The 22336-nt window shown below is 44.0% G+C and overlaps 1 protein-coding gene across 3 annotated transcripts in view; it reads left to right on the forward strand.

Annotated features, from left to right (window-relative positions):
• LOC135905217 (uncharacterized) overlaps positions 1 to 22336 on the forward strand; it is a 234920-nt gene that overhangs the window by 125488 nt on the left and 87096 nt on the right. For 2 of the 3 annotated variants that reach the window (XM_065436232.1, XM_070536241.1), the window contains exon 1: positions 998 to 1176. The exons of the other annotated variant lie outside the window; for it this stretch is intronic. Coding sequence is in view for 1 of the 2 variants with exons in the window: in XM_070536241.1 (XP_070392342.1) it covers positions 1165 to 1176 (12 nt within the window). In the remaining variant the exon portion in view is untranslated. Of the gene's footprint in view, positions 1 to 997; positions 1177 to 22336 lie in introns of those variants that run through there. 3 annotated transcript variants of the gene reach the window in all.

Raw genomic sequence — 22336 nt, forward strand, 5'->3', positions numbered from 1 at the left:
TGCCGCGAGGGCACCTTTGCACGTTGCCTGGGCTTCTTTGGTTATCACTTCACGCGTGTCGGGGATGCCAGAACGGCCACAGCAGTGGTTTCGACATATGCATGGGAGGAGCGGTTACCGTGGCGGCGCTTGTGTGAGCGTAGTGTGTTGCCGTATTAAAAAGCGTATGATTCCATAAGGTATCTAGACTACGCGCGCAGCCGATGCATGCAGCGTAAACAGCTTCGGTGGTAATCTGTCCCCATATGAATGTTGCGTCCCTACGAATTTTTTCGGTCCGTCTTCTCCCTCTGTCTTTCTTGTTTTTGTTTTGTTTTTTTTACATTAGCTACGCGATACCACGCTTCATTCTATATGCCTTCCTCCTTCCCCATTTATGGGGGGCGAAGAGTGAGCTACACGTGCAAAAAAAGATGCTGAGGAACGCACTTGCCGCCCTGAGAAATACAAGTCCTATTGTCGAAACCTCACTTGTTCGACTACTGCTCCTCACTTGAACTTTCCATCTTCCTTTGAACATGTCTTGTTTGAACATCTGCTCATTTCCATTGGTGATCTTTCTCTGTGCTCGTTTGTTCGGCACGAGTGCAGGTGTCCGTAAGTGCTGGCATAAACCATAGTCTTACGTTTTAAAAATGATGACTATAGCTTGTGACCTTTCGTCTCAAGCCAGAAGCTTTGGGCGGCGCTGACGTCCATTAGATTGATCAGTATAAACATCGTTGCCTCCACTGTGCTGCGAGCAAATCATCTCGTCGCCGCATGAAGAAGGTACGAATGACACTTTCAAAACACTCATGTTTCGTCAAGCAGATATTACTAACTGCCAATTAGTGCTACTTCCACATTTTCCGCTACGAGCAGGAAGTGAACTACTTCTAGCTTTTTCATTCATTTTATCCGAATGGTCGCCCATTACTTGATGAAGTGCTGTGGGGGTGTCACGGGCTTATATGTCTTTAAAATATAACTAACCTAATTTATTTTATGACCTTACTAAGATTGCCATTACTCTAAATGTCATTACATCGTCGAGTTTGACATCATCCCGTGAACGGCTGCAGAGCGCCACTTGCAGTCTGATTACGCTTTCCCGCAGCAAGGACTCGCCAGTGGATTGAATTATTCGCTTGTTAGAAACCTGAAAACAAGAACCTGTTGTGCATGCTGGTGCAGGTAGGTTTTATAGTAAATTTTCTGTCTTGTCACTGCGTAGATTATAGTTTGAGGATGGCATGCCCCGGTGATCTTCGTACCGCCTGCAACCACCACCTCCTGCACTTCGTAAATGTAGCCTGCTGTATAGATGAACCTTCCCTTGAGGTTGGCGTCGCAAAAGAGTGCGTCGGAGTATCGCAATGGTAGGAAATGTGTAGTTATGATCATTGCACACTGTTAGTTGCCATAACGTACATCGCGCCAACCTGGCGCGGCAATTTTCAACTTGCCCACGCATTAGTCCTCTCCTTCCCTTAATCGTAGCCTTCGAGATCGCGCGCCGCCCAATCTCGCAGGCAGTGCTCTAACGAACGCCAGAATGACCATGTCGTGGCGCTTTCCGCTAGCCGACGGTGATAACGATAGGACAAGCTGCCACAGGCCACCTACATGTTCTGAGGCAGCAACAATAGCTACACGGTAATATATACGCGCAAAATAACAATGCAAACCATGACATTAGAGCTGTTGAAGTTGGTGGGAAAAATACTATACTAGGGCAACTACACAATTGTTTTAGACCAGGGAGGCGCTTAGAGAATAATGTCTTTGCACTAACGTAGTGCATGGATATTGCGTAGCTCAGAATTGACGTTTATGAATAGCCTTTCTAGATATTAGGAAAGCTCATGCGATAACGTATGCGAGGAATGGTATATGCGGCTATGGTATACGGCTATGGCTATGGCTACGAATATGGTATGCGAGCTATGGGATATTCTCAAACACGAGGGTTTATACCACGCTTCCTAGGAGCGCTTGAGAGAGATATTTAGGCACAGTGAGTACAAATCGTATGGGAAGGGCAGAAATTCAATCCAGTTGAGGAAATTAGCCGAGGACTTAAGCAACTGTGACCTCCATTTCCACTATAGTCCGTGCTTTATGTGATTGACTTAGAAGGATCAGTGGAAAGTAGTTAATTAGGTTTTGATTTATTTTACATCTGTAATGAACAAGAGGTGCAACTGAACATTCCTGAGCTGATGTATGCGAAATGCATTGTGTTAGTCGCGGAAAATGTAAGGAATTAACAGCGACTAGATAATATATGTGAGCATGTCGCGACAAACATAGGCCTTAAGATTAGCACTGAGAAACCGGGAAAAGTAAGCTTTAATCAAGAGACGAGGAATCACCTGGCGTTAATTTAGGAGTAAATCATGCCCATAGTGAAGCCATATAAATATCCGGGCGCATGCATAAACGAAAGAGACACCTACTCAAGCGTCCGCCAAAATAATATAAATATGAAAGGGAAAGTGAGTGCAGCAATAATAAACGCTACAGTGTTTTGGGGCTGCAAAAATTCGGCAGCATCTTACAAATCTGTAACACGTGAATAGGAAAGCCTGCTGCACACCTAGTAGTGCATTAGTTTACACGATCGAAGGGACCAGGCTTCTTGCATGACATAAGGAGCTGCAGTGTGATGTAAACGTATAGCACTGTAGGCCGGCCTCCTCAACGACACATTCGAGCACCTAATGCATTACCTAAAGATTCTTTCGTTCTCTCTTTCTTTCCATCTTTCTTTCTTTCCTTCTTTTCTTTCTGCTTTCGTTTCTTCTTTCGCTCTTTTTTCTTTCCTTCTTTCTTTCTTATTCAGCCATTGCATCTTTGCTTGCTTACGAACCATTCCTGAGGATATCTTTTGCATCGTATTTTTTTGCATCACAGGACTAGACGCCGCTTTTTTCGGGTATGAGCCAGTGCAGCGAGCCACTAAAGGCTTTCGCCTTACCAAATTAGGGGAAGTAAGTAATGATGCCTGCGGTCATGTTCGTAAGTGCGATTCTGTGCTTGAAATCAGGAATCTTGCCGGGGTTGGAGATTATGAAGAGGTCAGGGCGCCGACTTGCTTTTGGGGTCCGCGGTGAAACCACAAATCAGGCAGTACATGGTTATATGGGCTGGACTTCTGTCGAAGTCCACGAAGCGTAGAGCAAAATAAATTGTACAACAGTAATGGCTCTCCCGTAATCTAGAGTATATGTAAGCAAATAGCTATCCGCAAAGCAGATTGGTTGGAGTAATTACGACGATTACTCACAACCATTTGACAACCATATTCGCGGCAAGCCCGACGCTGCCGGCCTGGTTGCGCAGCGTGGCGCCATCGAAGGAGGCGTCGCGAAACCGGCGCCGCGAAACTCGCGGACAGCTGGCATCGAAAAGAGCACCAGCAACCCCATCTGAGCGCCAAGAGATGACAATCAAGTGTGTGGTGCACTGTATGCCTTTTGAACGTCGTTATTACAAATAACAAATTAAACTTGAGCGCTCAATAAGTTACAACTTGAGTGGTATTGTGAACATACATTATGAAAAAATCGGAAACAATATTATCTTTATAACTTGTTTGGTCAGTAACTAGCGTATGTAATGTGGCCCTGTACTTTATTTTCTATCCTCCTCGGTGGTGTTGAAAAGGCTGTCGAGGTAGGACTTGGTGACGTAATTGTTCTTTGCGTGTGCTATGAAATTGTAAACCTGGCCAATTGACGACCAGGCCGGTGACCTGGCTTGTGAGAGTGGTGACTTGATTTGCGACGGTGGTAACTTGGGTGGTAATGGTCGCAATCTTCTCGACGATAGGCATGGTGATGTTTTCACTCAAGGCGAGGATGTTCTTTGTAAAGATATCCTCGAAGGCCCGGAGGTGCTTTTGGACTCTAGCTTCGATCGCGAAATCAACTGCCGCCGTGGGTAGCGTTGTAGATGGTTGCTTGCTTCCATGTTCGTATTCTTTGCATCTTTGGAACAGTCTGCCTTGGCAGCGCCTAGTTCATGGAACTCATCGTGGTTGGAGGTCCATCGAACGTCTCGTGCTTGGATCCTGTTTTGCCATTGCTACCTTACTTGTAAAGGTGGTGGGTTAAGCTTGAGCTTTTTCTCGCATTCTTTCCCAGCCGTTTCGAGTTCTCCGCAAATCTTGCCCGTGGGTCAGCAGTCATGGTTCGGGTTTTGGGGTCCTGTAACGTAAAGCTATTCCAATATGTTTTTATTCCGATCTCCTGACGTCAAATGTGCGTAAACGCCGACGCAAGCATTGGGCGGTGACCCGCAGGGTTGTCTGAACACACCAATCAAACGCGCTCCTCGTTCATAGGAGATCACTTTTGCTTGCTTGAAAAACGAATAACATTGCCTACATTGAGCGGCTCGTCTTATCTAGTTGGCTCACAAGAAGCGAGGAGCGTGCTCAAGTGGAGAAGGATTCGATGGGGCCGAGCCAGTGCACTGAATATCGACAACCGCATGAAGGTGGTGCCGGCGTTTGCGATTGGTCTGCTTTTCCTTACTTAGCTTGCGGTGGCAGGTCGAAAATCGCGGTGGCATGCAACGGAAGGTTAAGAATGCCGCTGAAACAGATCCTCAGCAAAGAAGAGTTGGCAGAACGAGGTCGTAAACGTGCCGAAAATGCCCAAAAACGTTACACAGCCACGCAAAAAGCTTTATTATACGCAAATAAACCCATGCTCTCCTGAAGGTGCGAGTAGGCAGTGCCTGAGCGATCGGTGGCAGCCATCTTTTATTCCTTTCGGAACGGGGCAGCCTGCGGCTATTCAGAATAAAGTTCACTATTGTTCGGCACATTGATGCATCATTAACGCGTACATGTCACTTTGACGCGGTGAGTTTTCACGGTTTTGTGACGTCGCGTGACAGCCAGGTGAAGTGGGTGCAGCCAGAAAATTTTTGACCGATAGCCGAGGGCTAATGGCGGAAAGGCGTCGAATGAGAAATAACTATTTCTCTTTTTTTCAGTCAAATCATGCATAATCAGTGTGTATACGTCATATCAGATGGGGAGCTTTCGCGGTTTTCGTGACGTCGCGTTACAGACAGCCGTAGTAGGGGTGGTCAAAAAAAGTTTTCGACCAATCGCGGAGGGCTGACTGCAGAATTGTAATAGAAAAGTTTGGAATAGCTTGATGTTAGTGCGCCCTTGGTATGTTTTCCACATTTGTAGCAGAAATTTGGGGTTGATTTTGGGCACATGCCTTGACGATGTCCGAGCTTGCCACAGGTTCAGCAATACTGAAATGACTTGCGGTAGGGCTTGCATCGGTAGTCGCACCTCTGATAAATGATGCTGTAGGGGATGTGTGAGCCCTCGAAATACATGGGTCCGAGCTTGCGGGCATTGAGGGCTGTATAGCGTGCTGGCCCTCCAATTCCATCCATTAGCTCCGCACTGCAGGTCCCAGGCGTGATGCCGTAGATAACACCTTTGCTAACATCTTGTGGTAGACGCGAGTTGGCTTTACGTTTTAAATGCTGCCTGCAAGCTGTACGTTAGCGACCTTGGGTATGTTTTGAGCGTAGTTCTTGTTGGCTGTACGTGCCATCATGAGGATTTCTTCTTTTTACATTTGCACTCGCACGTGTAATTCTTTTTGCAATATTCCACTGGCTCTTCCCGCTGCGTGAGTGACTGCGACAAGTTATCATTTGGCGAGTTCAAGGCCAGCGTGTGGGCGGTAGACAATGTTGATGTCGTCCAAGATTAGCGCTGGCATGCTGGATTTGCGCGATGGCGGCGGCGGCATGGCTAGCTGTTGTATGGATTGAGTCGCTGCGGGGGCTTTGATGCCCGTGATCTCCTTCTTTCCTTTCCTTTCCCATGTCAGCCATTGGTCATTGAGGTCTATAGTCCTGCCGTTGTTTTTATCGTAGGTCCAAGATTGCGTGAGGTTGACTTCTTTCCCTGGGCTTGTCTGTATGCACTGCGCTTGTTTCTTCTTGTCGTTCGCTTGACGTCGCATCCGTCACGGGTGTTTCTTAGCTCATCCTAAGGTGTGCCTGTCAGCCGCAGCGCCTGCGAGTGCCGAACCTCCTCTTCGGCTCACAGTGCACGTGCGGCAGCCAGCGCTGTCGGCCTCCTCTGACGCCCACCATGGATTTCCTGTCCTCTGTGAGCTCTGCTCAACGGTTTTTAACAACACATTCTCGCTATCTTTTTCCGACGCCCTAACAGACACTTCACCGTCCGCACGTGTCCTTACGTACCCTGAGATGGAGCCGATTTCGATCGACTTAGATGGCATATACAATTTGATTAAGAAAGCTAAACTTTCTTCATCGGCAGGCGTTGATATCATAAATTACAAATTCCTTAAGAGCACTGTAGCGTATTCATCTGCTTTCTTGTCATATATTTTTTGCAGTGTTTGCAGAGTTCAACACTTCCGGACGACTGGAGGACGGCGAAGGTGATTCCAGTCTACACATTTAGTGTGATACACATAACCCCTTAAACTACCCGCCGATCTCCTTAACTTCTATTCCATGCAACTATTAGAGCACATATTCTACTGCAACCTGATTAGCTTTCTCGAGTGTTATAATGTTTTGCGTCACAGCAGCATGGTTCTCGCAAAAATTATTCTTGTGAGACTCAATTATTAACCTTTACTTCCGCTTTAGATCAAGCTTCAGTTATTGACTGCATCTTCCTTGACTTCGCGAAAGCTTTCGATACCGTCTCACATCGACTACTATTACTGAAATTTAGCACACTCCTTCTTGATTGTAACTTGCTTAAGTGGATTGAATGTTTCTTGCAGAATATAACACAGTACGTTGCTATTATACATCGTAACTCTAAATCATGCAATGCAACATCCGGTGTTCCTCAGGGGTCAGTCCTAGGGCCTCTTCTTTTTCTAATTTATATTAATGACCTGCCTGATTCTGTTACTTCGAACATAAGGCTCTTTGCAGACGACTGCGTTCTGTGCCGCGTAATTTCTAATGAGTCTGACTTCTCCGTTCTTCAATCTGACCTAAATAAAATTTCTTCTTGGTGTGATGCATGGCTTATGAAACTAAACGTTAACAAATGTAAAGCAATGAGGGTGTTTCGAAAGATTAACCAGTCCATTTCTCAGGGCTATTATCCTAACGGTTGCCCTCTTCAGTTCGTCGACAGCTACAAGTATCTAGGCGTCCATATCACTAATAATCTGTCATGGCAAAAACATATCCACCATGTTAATAACAAAGCTAACAGTTCCCTTGGTTTTCTTCGGCGGAATTTCCGCCTCGCTCGCGTTCCGTTGAAACTGCGACTACATAAAACACTAGTGCGTTCTAAACTCGCGTACACTTTATCGATATGGTACCCGTACACTAGCTCGTTAAAACAGTCCATAGAATCGATTCAGAACCACTCAGTTAGATTTATCCTCTCTAACCACTTACTATCGCTTAGCCAGCGTTTCTATGAAGCAAAAGCTTGAATTACCTCTCCTTTCTACTAGACGCCGAATTTCCCGCATATACCTATTTCATAAAATACACTACACTAATCATCATCATCATCATCAGCCTGGTTACGCCCACTGCAGGGCAAAGGCCTCTCCCATATTTCTCCAACAACCCCTATTCCTGAGTTAAAGCGGAATACCTGTTCTGAAGCTTTATCTGGAATTCCTCTATTTTCCCTCTTACCGCTAACTCATTGATCGGCTTCTTATGTACCAGTTTCTTCCGTTCCCTTCTAAGGTCTAGGCTAATTCGAGTTCTTACCATCCTGTGGTCACTGCAGCGCACCTTGCCGAGCATGTCCACATCTTGTATGATGCCAGGGTTAGCGCAGAGTATGAAGTCTATTTCATTTCTAGTCTCGCCGTTCGGGCCCCTCCACATCCACTTTCGGCTATCCCGCTTGCGGAAGAAGGTATTCATTATCCTCATATTATTCTGTTCCGCAAACTCCACTAATAACTCCCCCCTGATATTCCTAGTGCCTATGCCATATTCCCCCACTGCCTTGTCTCCAGCCTGCTTTTTGCCTACCTTGGCATTAAAGTCACCCATTAGTATAGTGTATTTAGTTTTCACTCTACCCATCGCCGATTCCACGTCTTCATAGAAGCTTTCGACTTCCTGGTCATCATGACTGGATGTAGGGGCGTAGACCTGTACAATCTTCATTTTGTACCTCTTATTAAGTTTCACAACAAGACCTGCCACCCTCTCGTTAATGCTATAGAATTCCTGTATGTTACCGGCTATATTCTTATTAATCAGGAATCCGACGCCTAGTTCCCTTCTCTCTGCTAAGCCCCGGTAGCACAGGACGTGTCCGCTTTTTAGCGCTGTATACGCTTCTTTTGGCCTCCTAACTTCACTGAGCCCTATTATATACCATTTACTGCCCTCTAATTCCTCCAATAGCACTGCTAGACTCGCCTCACTAGATAACGTTCTAGCGTTAAACGTTGCCAGGTTCATATTCCAATGGCGGCCTGTCCGGAGCCAGTGATTCTTAGCACCCTCTGCAGCGTCGCAGGTCTCACCGCCGCCGTGGTCAGTTGCTTCGCAGCTGCTGGGGACTGAGGGGCCGGGGTTTGATTGTGTTGTTCATATAGGAGGTTGTGGCCAAGTACTCCACCAGTGTGGCCAATCCTGCTCTGGTGAGGTAGTGTGTTACCGGTTCTGGTCACCGGGATCAGGCCACACTCCAGGCCTGTTTATGCAATTTTATCAACACGCGGATTTTTTTTTAATCCGGTGGAAAATTGCCGGCACCGGGATTCGAACCACGGACCTCTTGCACGCGAGGCGGGTGTTCTACCTCTACGCCACCACTGCACCTCTACACTACACCACACTACACTACACTACACTAATAATGAACTAAAAATGACACTTTTTTTGCCACCGAGCCATTTGTCATTCCGTATTGATGATCGAATAAAGCTTGGGGTGCCTCAGTGTAAAAGCAATGTGTACCACGAGGCCTTCATCCCAAAAAACGTCGACTGGAATCGCCTTCCCGCATTCATCTATCATCTATATATCACATCTATCACATCTATCATCCATCTATCACAGACCATGATGTGTTCAAGTCGGCTATCTGTGACCACGTGCTGCCTCATTAGTCATTTTTTTTTCTTCTCCTATTGCCACTCCTCTCTGTAATGCCTGTACGGCCTTGAGAGTAAATAAATGAAATGAAATGAAATGGGCCTGTTGCACGTGCGACGGCCGTTCTCCGCGGCGGGCCGGTGTGGTCTCGCGCAGCGTTAGGCTTAGCAAGGCACGGTGTGGTTGGTGAAATTGAAGCTCGAAATCTGGACCAAAAACGCACTCACATTTAAAGTAGGTGGTATCGGCTGATTCCCTGTAGCTTGCCGATTCTGTCGGTGCAAAATGAAAGGGGTGAATGGCCTTTCTGTAGTAATGAGCGCAAGACGCAGGAGCACATGTGAAGTGGATGAATGGATGGAAGGTAGGAGCGTCCCCTTCGAAACGGGGTGATGGCATTTGCCACCATGCTCAGCTTGTTATTTTTGTTTAACTATGTTGTAAGTTATTAAACTTCGCCATTTTCTTTAAATACTTCTTCCTACACTTTTACCCTTATGTCACCTCTTTACTTTTGAACCACCAATTTTCAATCGCTTTTTGCTAATTTCTACCGCATATTTATTTACATGACTATTGTTATCTTTAAACCCGAGGGCCTCAGGAAGCGTGGCTGTGCCCGCATCGACATCGGGATGGATACCATCACATTTTAGTATAAGGTGTCCTATTGTTTCTACAGATTTACCACACACAGTACATGTGTCTTCTTCGTTAAATTTCTTTTTATAGCTGCGCGTTCAAAGACATTTTGACCTAGCTTCAAAGAGTAGGGAACTGCCTATTGAGTTATCATAAAACGCTTCCTTCCTAATCGGCTGTTTCGAGTATTGATATAGTTCAACACTATGCTTCTTTTCCACTGAATTTATCCAATTTTCACCTTCCACGTTTTTAACTTGTCGCTTAATGCTCTGTCTTTCTGCGTCCTCGTGTCTGGCATACTTACTGGTTGGCTTCCTAGTTCTTTTCCGCCATTGTGAGTCAACGCTCTTTCTGTATAGGTATTTAAATACCTTAGCTGCTCACGTGTTATCGTTCAATTTCCTCAGGCGTTTTTCGTATAGGATTTTACTCTGAGCTTCCCGTGCTTCGAACGATGCCCAGCCCATATCCCCCTGCACTGCCTCGTTTGTGGTTTTCCCGTGGGCATTTAGTGCTAACCTTCCCACAGCTCTCTGATTTATTTCTAGTCTCGACTGAACTTCTACCCTTAAGCACAGGCCCGCATTCCGGAAAGTAAGCCCCGGCACCATTATTCCTTTCCAAATACCTCTCAGTATTTCATACCTGTTGTACCTCCACAATGCCCTACGTTTCATTTTCCCGGCATCTCGTCGCCCTTTTGCTATGAGAGACTGTTCGTGCTTTTCCGTGTACATCTGCCCTTTGTTTATCTATACCCCGAGATATTTGTATTCGGCCACTGGAGGTGTTTCATGGCCTTGTATTCTAAGCTCCTTATCAGTTGCATCGTTGAAAACATCCCACCGGACTTAGCTGCGCTGAAACAGAAACCTAGACTGTCTCCTTCGTCAACTGAAGTACGTCAGTACTCCCCGGCGCCCTAGTGGAGAGTCTCAACGTGCAAGGGAAGATGTCAAGTTTCCAAGCACTGGCCCTGGCCAGGTCGCCAAGACAGCACATTTTACAAACGCCGCATAGAGACAGAAAACAATGCATTGTCATTGCATTGTCCGGTAAGCGCCTAATCGGTTTTTCGCTTGATAGAAGCAACAAAATGTGTTGACGTTGTACGTTGTCTGTAAAACATAAGCCAATGTCCTTTCAACGCAGCGATTCTTCACGAGCACGTGCCCAGCCGTGTTATCACCGCTGTATTTCAATTTCACTGCGATAGTTCGCAGCATGATATCGTGCAATATTTTCATTTTTCTGTCTGCGGTGCAGCCTACGTTCTATCTTTTTTTTTTGCACTGGAAGAGGTTTTTCAAGGTCGCTCGTGAAAAACAAAATTTCGTCTGTTAAAGTCGCTTACATGAAGAGGCTGATATTCCTTGCCCGAAAATTGAAATGACTGTAGTTAATTAAAGAATTACGCAATAATAGCATTTTCATTTGTTCACTTTTTTTATGTTCCGAAGTGAAAGCTCATAGCTAGTGAAGTCATATCTGCGTAGCGAAAATTCCGAGACAAGCATCACATCGGAGATATTCATATGAAAAACGGCGCTAAAATATGCGTTGGCGTAGCAGTAATCGTTCCGAACACTTCGGGGGACGCTCTTGAGGAATGGGTAAAGAAAACGCCATTACGTAGACGCAGATATCTCAATTGTTACTAGTCTTCTAATCAATTTCCCAATTTCAACATGTTTACATGGAATAAGCAATTGAAAAAAAATCGTGCAACCAATGTCGACGCTAAAGAAGCCGAACTCGACGTACATGGTACGCGTGTTTTTACGTACTGACATTGGGCGAATAAATAATATGTGATGTTGCATAATTGTGTGATATTTTGGTAATTATCTATTATTGGCTTCATTCACTCATCGGACCTTTCATTTTTTTCCGCACACTATTTTTCTTTCTTCAGGTGGTGTTTTTTTTTCCATTCCATTTTGTGTTTGTGCGAATGTACGTCTTCCTTCAGTACGTCTTTACGTCTTTTGTTTTCGTTCAGGCACATTTTGGGTGACAAGCATTCTTTTTACCGAAAGGCCAGAGGGCCGATCTCAGAGACAGTGAAATCCATTGTGCACTGCGGTTACGTTTCGACTGTATTGACGGTTTTTACGTCCATACCGCTATTTTTACCTAATCTCCTGTAGCTGCTAAATCTCTTAAGGGCCTGCATTTTGATGTCCTTTGCTACTCCCTACTGTTTTCTTGAGGCACAATATGGCCGTTTTTTAGCCAGAAGGTCAGACAGATACTCAAATCCCATGTACGCCAAGCGCGTGTGAAGTAGCTAAAGTAGTTCTTCTCTTCTGCAATTAAGTAATCTTTTCGACAATGGCTACTTGGACATTTTGGCTTGCCGTGCGTGTAACAGCTGCCTCTTTAAATAATATATTTCAACAGGCCGAATTACGCTGTGAATGCGGCTTAAAAAAATTTCACTAACCGAAAAACTACAATGCAACAGGGAATTCTGTATTAGGAACGCCGTTGCATACAAACTTGCTTCATGAGGGAACTGCGACAACAAAGCACGCAAAGCAAACAACAGTATTCTGTGAGCGTTTGCACAGCTTTCCCGCGCAGTCTTTCTTTTTTTTTGCCACCAACGCAGTGTGGCTATGCGCGACGCACGTGCATCGAGGTCGCAGCATCTGTGCATTCGGCATCACAAAAGCAAACGACATTGTGCAAACGCTTGCTGAGTTGTTGAAAAGCATTGTCGCTATCGTCGCTCACAAGGATGTGTGATAGTCCTTCGCTAATATTCTTGAAGCCCGAGTTCATTTTTTTTATGTGTCATTTCTTATCGTAGATCAACAGCGAACCACGGTGCGGCTCAGAAACTTCTGGCACTGCGAAATGTTCCGTTATTTCCCCTACTTCCGATGCCACCGACACAGCTGCTGTGCCAACATCATCTCTCGTGCACGGCACGCCAACTGCAGTGCCAGTCTTTTTAGCGATGGCCCTAAGCCACAAGTAGTGAGTATCGCTGCTGATGCCAGGGTGCGCGCGTCTCACCAGAATAACGTGTTATCTCTACCAGCTCCAGCGCCAAGTAATACGAGTTTTTACAAAAACTGGGCCCCTTAGAAACCTGTTTTGTAAATGGTTAGCAATCGCGCGTGTTGTTTCATGAGATCACGACATTTCAATAATAGAAATCATGCTCTGTTGAAATAATTTTTACTGATCTCGAAATAACACAGCCTGCACAAAAATTAAACATCATCGCAAAAAATGGCCGCAGTACACTATCTTGTGAGAAAGTTGATACCGCACAGAGAGCATCGCCAGATAGGACCCCAAAATTCTTGAAAAAACGTTTGGATGAATGGGAATCAAAACGTTGCACCACAGCGCCACACGCACATTTGTAATTTCTTGAGGAAATAGCAATATCAAAACAGCGCTGAACTTGACTGTCAAAGTTCCATTCCTGCGGAAGATTGTGAATGTGATTGCTTTCGTCAGGTATCCTACTTATTCTTCTGGCTTTCTTTTTGCGTATGTCTGCCTGTAGCTGTATTTTGTTAGTGCTGGGCTTCGGTTGTTAAGTTTCTTAAGGGTTTTCTTTGCACTTCCACGCGCTTTTCGTATATTGCAAATATCAAAGTTGGTGTACGTTGTTCTTCCTTTGTCTAGTAACACACACTACCTTCAGCAAATTCGTCATTTCAAAAAACAGGAATAGCCAGTATCACCAAAGTGTACCATCTCGTAAATCGCAGCTAGTTAAGGTATGGTAAATGACCGGACGCACGGTACCCTTCCTTAGCTACCGTTGCTCAGCGCGCGAAGCACGTATTAGGATCAACTTTTGTACAGTTGCTGACTCTTCGAGTCAGTCAGATATTTTCTCATCTATGCAAGTGAACAAATGACAGCCAATGGCAAACCTAGTATTCTTTTTATGTATCCACACCGCCTATCTTACTTACGCTGATGATTTGTAGTGCAATTCTTTCGCACGCTCACATGAGATCCAGCGCTTTAGAACAAGTACTTACATAACAGCGGTGCAATCTTCGTAGAAATTTCACTACACAGAAATCCATTGACTCAGCACTCTGCAATCAAACCTCGTATCTCGTTCATGCCAATTACGTTTGAAGATGTGAGAGTCGGATAGCTTCAGTTGCACAGCTTTGGCTTATGTCAGCCACTATTGTTGCTTATAACACAGGAAGCAATGGGTGATTCAGATCACTGAGAAAGTGGTTAAGCGGCCTCATACGCACTGCCTAGGGATGGCGAAGTGTTGAGCCCCATGACATGTAGTTTCGCCTAATGTAAAATTGCGAGGTTTGGCACGTACTAAGCTGATCGTTGCTGACGACATGTAGGGCTGTCATGTGACGCAGTTATGCAAATTGGCCCATCACTTGCTTTAAGCAGAATGTTTCTCTTCGGTGGTAAATACACGGGCGACGAACGCTTTCTTGTGTGCAGGAAATGGTACACGTTCTCTTTGCAGTAACCAAAGAAAAAGGAGTTCCGTCTCAGGCTGGTAAAAGCAGGTGATATCAACAGGGTTCCCAATGTGTACGCATTGTTGAGGCGACACGACAGACTGTGCAAGCAGATACTGCAGTGCCACCAGTTGGCGGCACACGGGGATGGAAAGCTGATAGCGTCTACGTTGGGCTAGATCGCGATTTTTCAAGCGTAGTTCTTAGGCGGCCGTTCATGCGTTTAGCGTTGCCATCTCTCGGCGTCCCTGAACGAACGAGCACAGGGAAGGAAGAAAGAGCGAACTTGCAGTGCAGCGGTGGATGAAAGACGGCGATAGAGAAGGCAGTGCGAGGAGGAAGGCGGAGGAAGAGAGGGCAACGGAACTATGAGGCATAAAGTGGAGGAGGGTATGGCGAAAACGTGAGAAGGAAAGCCTAGTGCTCGCAAGACTGGCTCTGCAGCGACGATGGTTACGAAGTGGCGCCAGAGTAGCATGCATCGTCTGTTCACTGCGACGCCGCCGACACCTTACACAAAAACAAAGCCCTGCATGAACGGAGGCCTGTCTGCGGCGGCCGCTGTCAATGGCGCCCTCGCGTCACCCACGCACTGCCTATCGCGATTTTCGGATTAGCGAGGCAGTTGCGCCGCACTTCGTTTCCTTTGCAACATGCCGCATGAGACATTGTCCGCGCCAGCCAATATATTGAGAAATGAAAACTCATATAGAGCTGCGCTGAAATTTCACGTTAGGAAGTATCTTAATCGTCGGTAAATTTTTCTGCAACAATTCGACACACCCAAAAAGACTACTCGGACCTCAGCAAATTACGAACGGCTGCGTCTGTTTGCTTGTGCGTTCTTCGATACGCCTAATTACCACTTAAACATAGCCTGAAAGGGAAATTAAATAGGGGTGGAGAAATTTTATCAGTGAATTCACAAATTCGAAGGTTGAGAAAGCTTTGCATGGAGACAGACCATGCCGCATCATAAAACCTATTACTACAGATTGAATAACTATCTCTCAATTGCCTACACTATACTGCCAACGCACGCTGCTACCTAGGAGGATAAAGATTTATGAATTAAGGCTCTTTTGATCAGGTTTTTCCTTGCTATTTATCGTTTCTTATTTGATGTCTTCTTAGTCTAGTGTGCGCCTTTATTCGAAGCAGCGTTTGAGATTGCAAAATGTAATAATATAACTTTGAGTAATCACCTTAACAGGGTGATAGCTATTGTCGTTCTCGCCCAAATAATTTCGGAAGACAGGAATGCTTTCTTCGCGAAAGCAGTGTACAGAATTGGAATACTGGTGCCGTATTTCAACGATAGCTTTGCTTTCAACCACTTCTTCATGCAGAATTCTTCCTTAGGCATTCTATTTGTCTAGAAATAATTGACAGGTACAATAATTCCTGTAATTTGAAGCAGAATCGTGAACTTCGCTACCTTCCAATGCATCGCAATGCTAAAGCGAATAAAAAGGTTGAAAAACGTTTTAGACGCGTGCGTAGTGTCCGCAGGCATCGGAATAATTTTCGTCACCTGAGGTTCAGTAAATGGAACCTAAATATAAGCGCACGAGTACTTCTGGCATTATGCCTCCATCGATATACGATCATCGTGGTCGGGATGGAACCCGCATCTTCGAGCACAGCAGCGCAACACAATAGTCATTAAGCCATTACAGTGGGTGCAACTAAACATGAAATTTACTATATTCTTGATAGTGTTCATGTCTATATTGCATACGTAGGTATGAAAAATGCTCATTGACAAAGTAGCTGTGCTTCGTCGAGCAATACAGAGAATAGTATTTCGTCCAATTCGCCTAAAAGAAAACGCTTTGTTGCTATGCGCTTGTGTTTTACACATTCATAGCAATATGACTTTCAGATAGACTATTGTGAGTTCAATGAGCTCACAAATCATAAATCGAAACAAATAACCTTTTTGCTAGATGCGCGGTTTAGTTTAGCCGATACTTCAAACAGAACTGACAATCACATAGACTATATTTATGAGACTGCGCCAGAAGGTTTGCGTTGCCACTGCTGCCAGAGGAGTGTCTTTTTCTGTTCTTGCATTTGTTGCGTTTTGGGCAATAGCGTTGCTAATATACTCTTGCGAACTGCCGCGCCGTCTTTAACAATGAAGCAACCGAACCTTGGCAAAGTTTTGCGCGCTTTGTAAGGCATTCCTGTATTACATTTTCATTAACTTTCTTTATGCTAGTAAAGAGCCAGTGAGTATAAATCCTTCTTGTGGTGTTCAGTGATGTGTGATTTACAGGAGATGAAGGATGTAATCCCCTGTCGGTGTTAAGTGAGGGACCGACTGTGAAGCCAAAGGAGCTTGCGAAGATTCTAGTCTAACTTGGGTTTAAACTTGACTCTGCAACTACAATCATTAGAGCAAACATCTGGTCGCTCACGGCCGATAACAAAGTTTGACTGAGCGAAATACTAGAACTTAGGAATGCCGTGATGCACATGAACTTTATTTTCGACGGGCTCTGTATTACTGTAGTACAAAATGTCGTGCAAGACTTGACAGCTGTTGGGAAAGTGCAGACTGAGCAGAGAAATTAGACTTTGCTACTGCGTAAAGACTCAGTGAAATACGACGGGAGTATTGTCTCAGAAACAGAGACTAAAGGCATGTCACACTCTAGTGAAGGATCGCTACCCGACATGATAGTTAGGATAGCCAAACACCTAAAGCTTGAAGACATTGAAGTCGTTCATGGCATTCCCACGAAAAACAAAAATATATCAAGCATTGCAGTAAACTGTTCCTCTGGAACAGTTCGCGACCGGTTGGTCGAAAAGGTAAGACAACAAAGGCTCTCTACTTCAGAATTGGGCTTTGAGGAGGATAAGCCAGTTTTCGTCAGCGAACATTTACGCCCAGAGAACAACATTCTCCTTGGCAAAGCAATACAGCAGAAAAAGGACAAGGGCTGGAAGTTCACCTGGGTATCGCAACGCAAGATTCTAATGCGGAAACATGTATTGTGAAGACGACTTAGTAGTAGTTGTTTAATCGTAGCATGATACTTTATCTTATAACGGCACTTAATTGCCATAGTTTTCGCAGTTAAGCAAGTAAACGATATGTACACGAAGCATTCACACTTCTTTCTTCGTTGTAACATTCGTAGCGTTCGCAAAAACTTAGACTTACTGCTAATATTTTTATCTGAACATCAGTATAATTTCTATCTCATAACTATGTCTGAAACATGACTGAGAATGGGCGGAGAAATTTCTGTTTCTGGGTATAACTTTGTATCCTTGTCGAGATAAGCAGACCGGCTTGGTGGCGGTGTGGGATTGCTAATTAAATCTACAATACTGTTTTTCACTATAGCTGAAGGTAGCCCCAGAGATAAATACATAAACTCACTTTTTATCGTATTGACATGTGGAACATAGGTTTGTGTCACATATAAACCTCCGAACTTAAATATTACTCTAATTCTAGACTTCATGGAGAGTATGCTGAGTAGCATGGGGATAAAGCAATGGGGTCTGTTTTGATCACTAGAGACCTGAACGTTGATGTTTCTTCAAGTATGAGCGGCGATTACACATTCTTGCTAAAATCATCTAACTTTGAAAATATAATATCTGACTGACGAATTAGCGCGACTTCAGCAACTATAATTTATCATTTATTATGCAACAGTACGGAGTGTCGTGGCGGGTGTGTATGATGCTACTATAGCAGATCACTCGCCAATTTTCTCCCTGCTGTGTAAGAATGAGAACACTCCTACTAGATTAAGCTCTATACTAAGGGAGCAAATTAACTCCGAAATTTTGCGACAGGACATAAGCAATTTAAATCTCAATTATATACATCGCACAAATCTCCGCACTGAATTTCATAACTTGGTAGAGGCACTTGCATCTGTCATATCAAAGTTTAGATGGAGCTTTACCCGTAGGCACGTACGACCTGTGTGCCAACGAAAGAACCAGAAATTACTTGAGGCCATAAAACAGAAAGGTAATTGGTACCGCAAGTGAAGACTTCGTAAAGGAAACATTTATTATTTAAAGCCATTCAAATCGTCCAGGAATTATGCGCTGACAATAATTCGGAGAAAAAACTAAGAATACAACACCACGGTAATATAAAATGCAGAATGAAACACCTCAAAATGTGGGAAGTAGTAAATAATGTCATCTGAAAACCAATAAAGCAGCCCGTAGTCCCTGCACCCACTGACTTCAACACAGCTGATAGATTTATTAGTTACTTCGCAAGCATAAGCGTTTAGCTTGCGGTCAGAATACCTTATGTGCGTGCTCTTTGAATGACCTGCGTGTTCACGAAACTTGTTTACTTCAGGCCATTGATGATTGTCAAATCACAGCAGTTGTCAATATACTTTGAGAAATAGGGCAATAAGACATGGTGGCATGACTGTGCGAGCACTGAGGGAGAACATTTTCCATCTTGCACCAATCCACACAACATTACTGAATACCGCTATTTGCGAAGTGACTTATTCAGATACGTTGAAGATCGCTAGAGTCGTCCCAGTTCACAAATACGGGAATAATAATGATACAGGCAGTTACCTCCCAATCTCGGTTCTGAAAATCAATAAAAGTTTTTTAACTAATTGTAAACGAACTAAGAGACTACTTGGAGAGTACAAAAATCAAATCTCACTGTCAACATGACGTTAGAAATGACAGGTCTACATCTACAACAGTAATGGCACTGTCGCAAGAGTTATGCTCACCTCTACATAATAATGAAATAGCTGTGGTCTTGTTCCTAGAATAAAAGAAAGCATTTGATACTGTTAGTCATACTATTTTAATGCAAAGCCTAGAGCACTATGGTTTCTGGAACTCCACCCTTTTCTTTACAGGTTACATTACTAACAGAAGACGATTAGTCCACCTGGCACACTTAAAATCGTCCCAGCAGGCTGTATGGGCTGATCTCCCGAAGGATCAGTTCTGGTCCCAGTTTTTTTTATCCTTTGCATTTAATGACTCCCTTGTCTCTTTAACTAATTTTCATGTACGCTGATGACACTGCAATAATTTTACAGGCAACACATTGACTGAAATGGAGGCTAAGATAAGCGACTGACCTCACATCTCGACAAAGTTTAAAGCTAATCAACTGACAATAAATGCTGCTAAAACGAAATACGTTCTGTTTAGGTCAAGACACAAACGTATCATAGATACCCAATTACATATTTGCCTTGATGACATATTGCTTGAGAAAGTTTATGCCATTAAATACATCGGTATAACCTCAGACATCAACCTTAACTGGCCTTGCTTCAGCTTGTTACATTCTACTAAGGACTAGGAGGCTGCTGGGCACATCTGTTCTGCAAATCATTTATTTTTTCTCTTTTTCATTATTACTGCCAGTGCATAGAAGTTATACATTGAGCCAATAGTTTCTTTGCGGAAAAGAGTGCTACGTATAATAACGTACATGAACAGGCATCAATTCGGTGCTCCTTTTGTTCAATAGATTACATTTTTTACCATTCCCTTTGGTAAACCAAATGAAAATTGCAATTGTAGTGAATAACATCATACGAAATAATTATCCCCTTTCAATTATTGCTTTTCTGTTGCCAAACAGGAATACTAGAACTACAACCGATACTAATTTTAATTACCCTGTAGCCCGTAACCCATATGGACAGCGCCTAATTCAATACTATGGCGCAAAAATGCGGAATACTGTACCGCCTGAAGTCAATGTGACCAGCAATATTCTATTCTCTGTCAAGCGTTTCTACTTTTTGAAGACAAAGGGCTACGTTTATTGATTTCTTATCTGTCGGGTCGTGAGTGTTTCTCACCATTGCGTTGGGGATTGATCATGTATAACTGAGTTTTCTGTATGTTGTTGCTAAACTAACAAAAGTGTGCAATGGGCCTAAAGTAGCTTCGGCTATTGGCCCAGCAGATTTCGCAATTGCTTTTGTATTTATTTTTGAGAAAAATAAAGAAAAGACTCTGTATTTGCCTAATGACCGGATTTTTTTGCTTCAGATGTTCTTCCATAGGGTGGCTACGAGGAATTTGACGCGCCGTAACTTACTACATGGATGAGTGCACGTGCATGTTCTGATGTGCACTTCAGGTTATGCTTACTATTAGCCCCGAAAACGAACGCGAGCGGCGCTGCGAGCGCCGCTCGCGTGACGTCAGGGCACGGACTCGCGCCTGTCGTCTGCTACAGTTCGGGCGTTGTCCGGGCGCTTTCTGCGCTGTTTTCGTTTGTTCGCCCTCGTTCTCTCTGCTTGTATACTTATGGTGGTCGTCTCAAATATATTTTTACGACGTCTTCCTTTGCGAACATTTATTCAAAGCGCTAATTTCTCAGACAACAATGCAGCTCTCGAAGGCAACGCTACATTGCCAGCCGAAACGACGCAGACCAGCCCATTGCGGGTTTTTCATACGCGGATAGACAATCGCAAAAGCATAGCCTATAGGAATCCAGTTATGATACCATACCTGCCGCGGTGCAACACGTATGTCACAAAGCTGGCTATATATGACTTCTACAGCAGTTACGTTGATTTTATTCCGCTAAAACAGGTTTGCTCACGACGAGTAGTTCATGGTATAATATCGAATTTTTGCATTTCCTCACAGAAACGCTCGGCAGTAGCACGGGGACTTAACTAATACTGGAGCTTAGATTCCACACGCCTCACTTGCTTCTTTAACTGCTTGTCAACATTACGCGGTTCTTCACGTGTTCATTCTTTTTAAGCGGCGCAAATTCGAAGTAAAGTTAATGAAGGCTTACAGCAATTTACAGAGTACAAATAGGAATGTACCAATATATATTTCCTTTTCCATGCTACACGTTCAACTCACCTCTTTAGAGGGCGTTTGTTAATGATTCATAATGTATGTTATGTTCCTCTTCTTTTGTCTATGTTACCAAGTCTATATCATCTATTTATTTCAATGTCGCAGTGTGTTTTGCATTCCTATTGTGACAATATTTCACTGTTCTTTCATATATTGTATAACTGCAATGTTTTATGGCTACTATATAAATGTAATTTATATGGCGCTTGATGTGTTACCCCATGCAGCCACATTGTACCTAAGGGGGTGAGGTTACCTCAAGCCACGTCTGCGCGGCTTTTTTCCCTCATCCACCTCCATTTACCACTCCTCTGCACATGTGTGTGTGTAAATGGAAATTAATAAATCAAATCAAATAAAACTCACGAGAAATTTACTGGTGCTTGTTGCTTGAGGAATATACATGACGAATCTGTTTGGCGAACTGACACAGGCTGCTCGGCCCAATTTTTTTTTTAGTGAAGTATGCCTGCTGGACCGCATGGCTGCAGCCAGAAAGAAGTCGAAGCGTCAATGACTAGTAGTATGGGACATATTGAAGACATCGAAATTCCCCCGGTGGAGGGTCAGAAATCAAGTGAAAGTATATGCAAGACTTGTGGTGCTTTCTTTATGAATGTTTGCGATTGGATTGGAGCAAACTTAATTTAGCCTACAAGGTTCTTTTTCATGTACCGACGAAGCGAATAGTTATCCGTTTGTACAATTAAATAACGCTGGATCGAGACATGGTGAGACAGAAGGTGCTTGAATTTTCCTTTTGTAGGCAATCTAAGCTGCGGTGTAGTAGCTCGAGAATACTTTAGCGATTCCAGTTGGCGCTGTAAAAGAATGCTTTATGGTTTTACTTCGAAGTTGTAGTGAACTGATGGGTTTCGCGAACATAGCGTGCCTCGCCATACGGACAGACGATTGCTACCGTTACGTGATCAGGGGAGTGATATTGTCGATAAAGGCTACTTAGAGCCACTATGAAACATTTCATCACTTTCAATTGAGTGGCTCTCGATCTTAACAACGAAACTTTTCTCTCAGGTGATTGCTACTATGGTGTTTGTGAATTAACTATGTAAATACTCTACATGACGCGCCGTCGTGTTAGCAGCCATTAGCAATTCGTTTTTTGGAGGCCTGTTTCAGAGGGGGATGAAAGTGGCAGCAAACTTTTTCATAAGAAATGCGCGCCTAACTATTTTTTACGCATTAATGAATGGCCATATTTGAATAGAACAACCCACCAGAAT

The sequence above is a fragment of the Dermacentor albipictus genome, chromosome 3 (assembly GCF_038994185.2).
Source record: "Dermacentor albipictus isolate Rhodes 1998 colony chromosome 3, USDA_Dalb.pri_finalv2, whole genome shotgun sequence".
NCBI lineage: Eukaryota > Metazoa > Arthropoda > Arachnida > Ixodida > Ixodidae > Dermacentor > Dermacentor albipictus.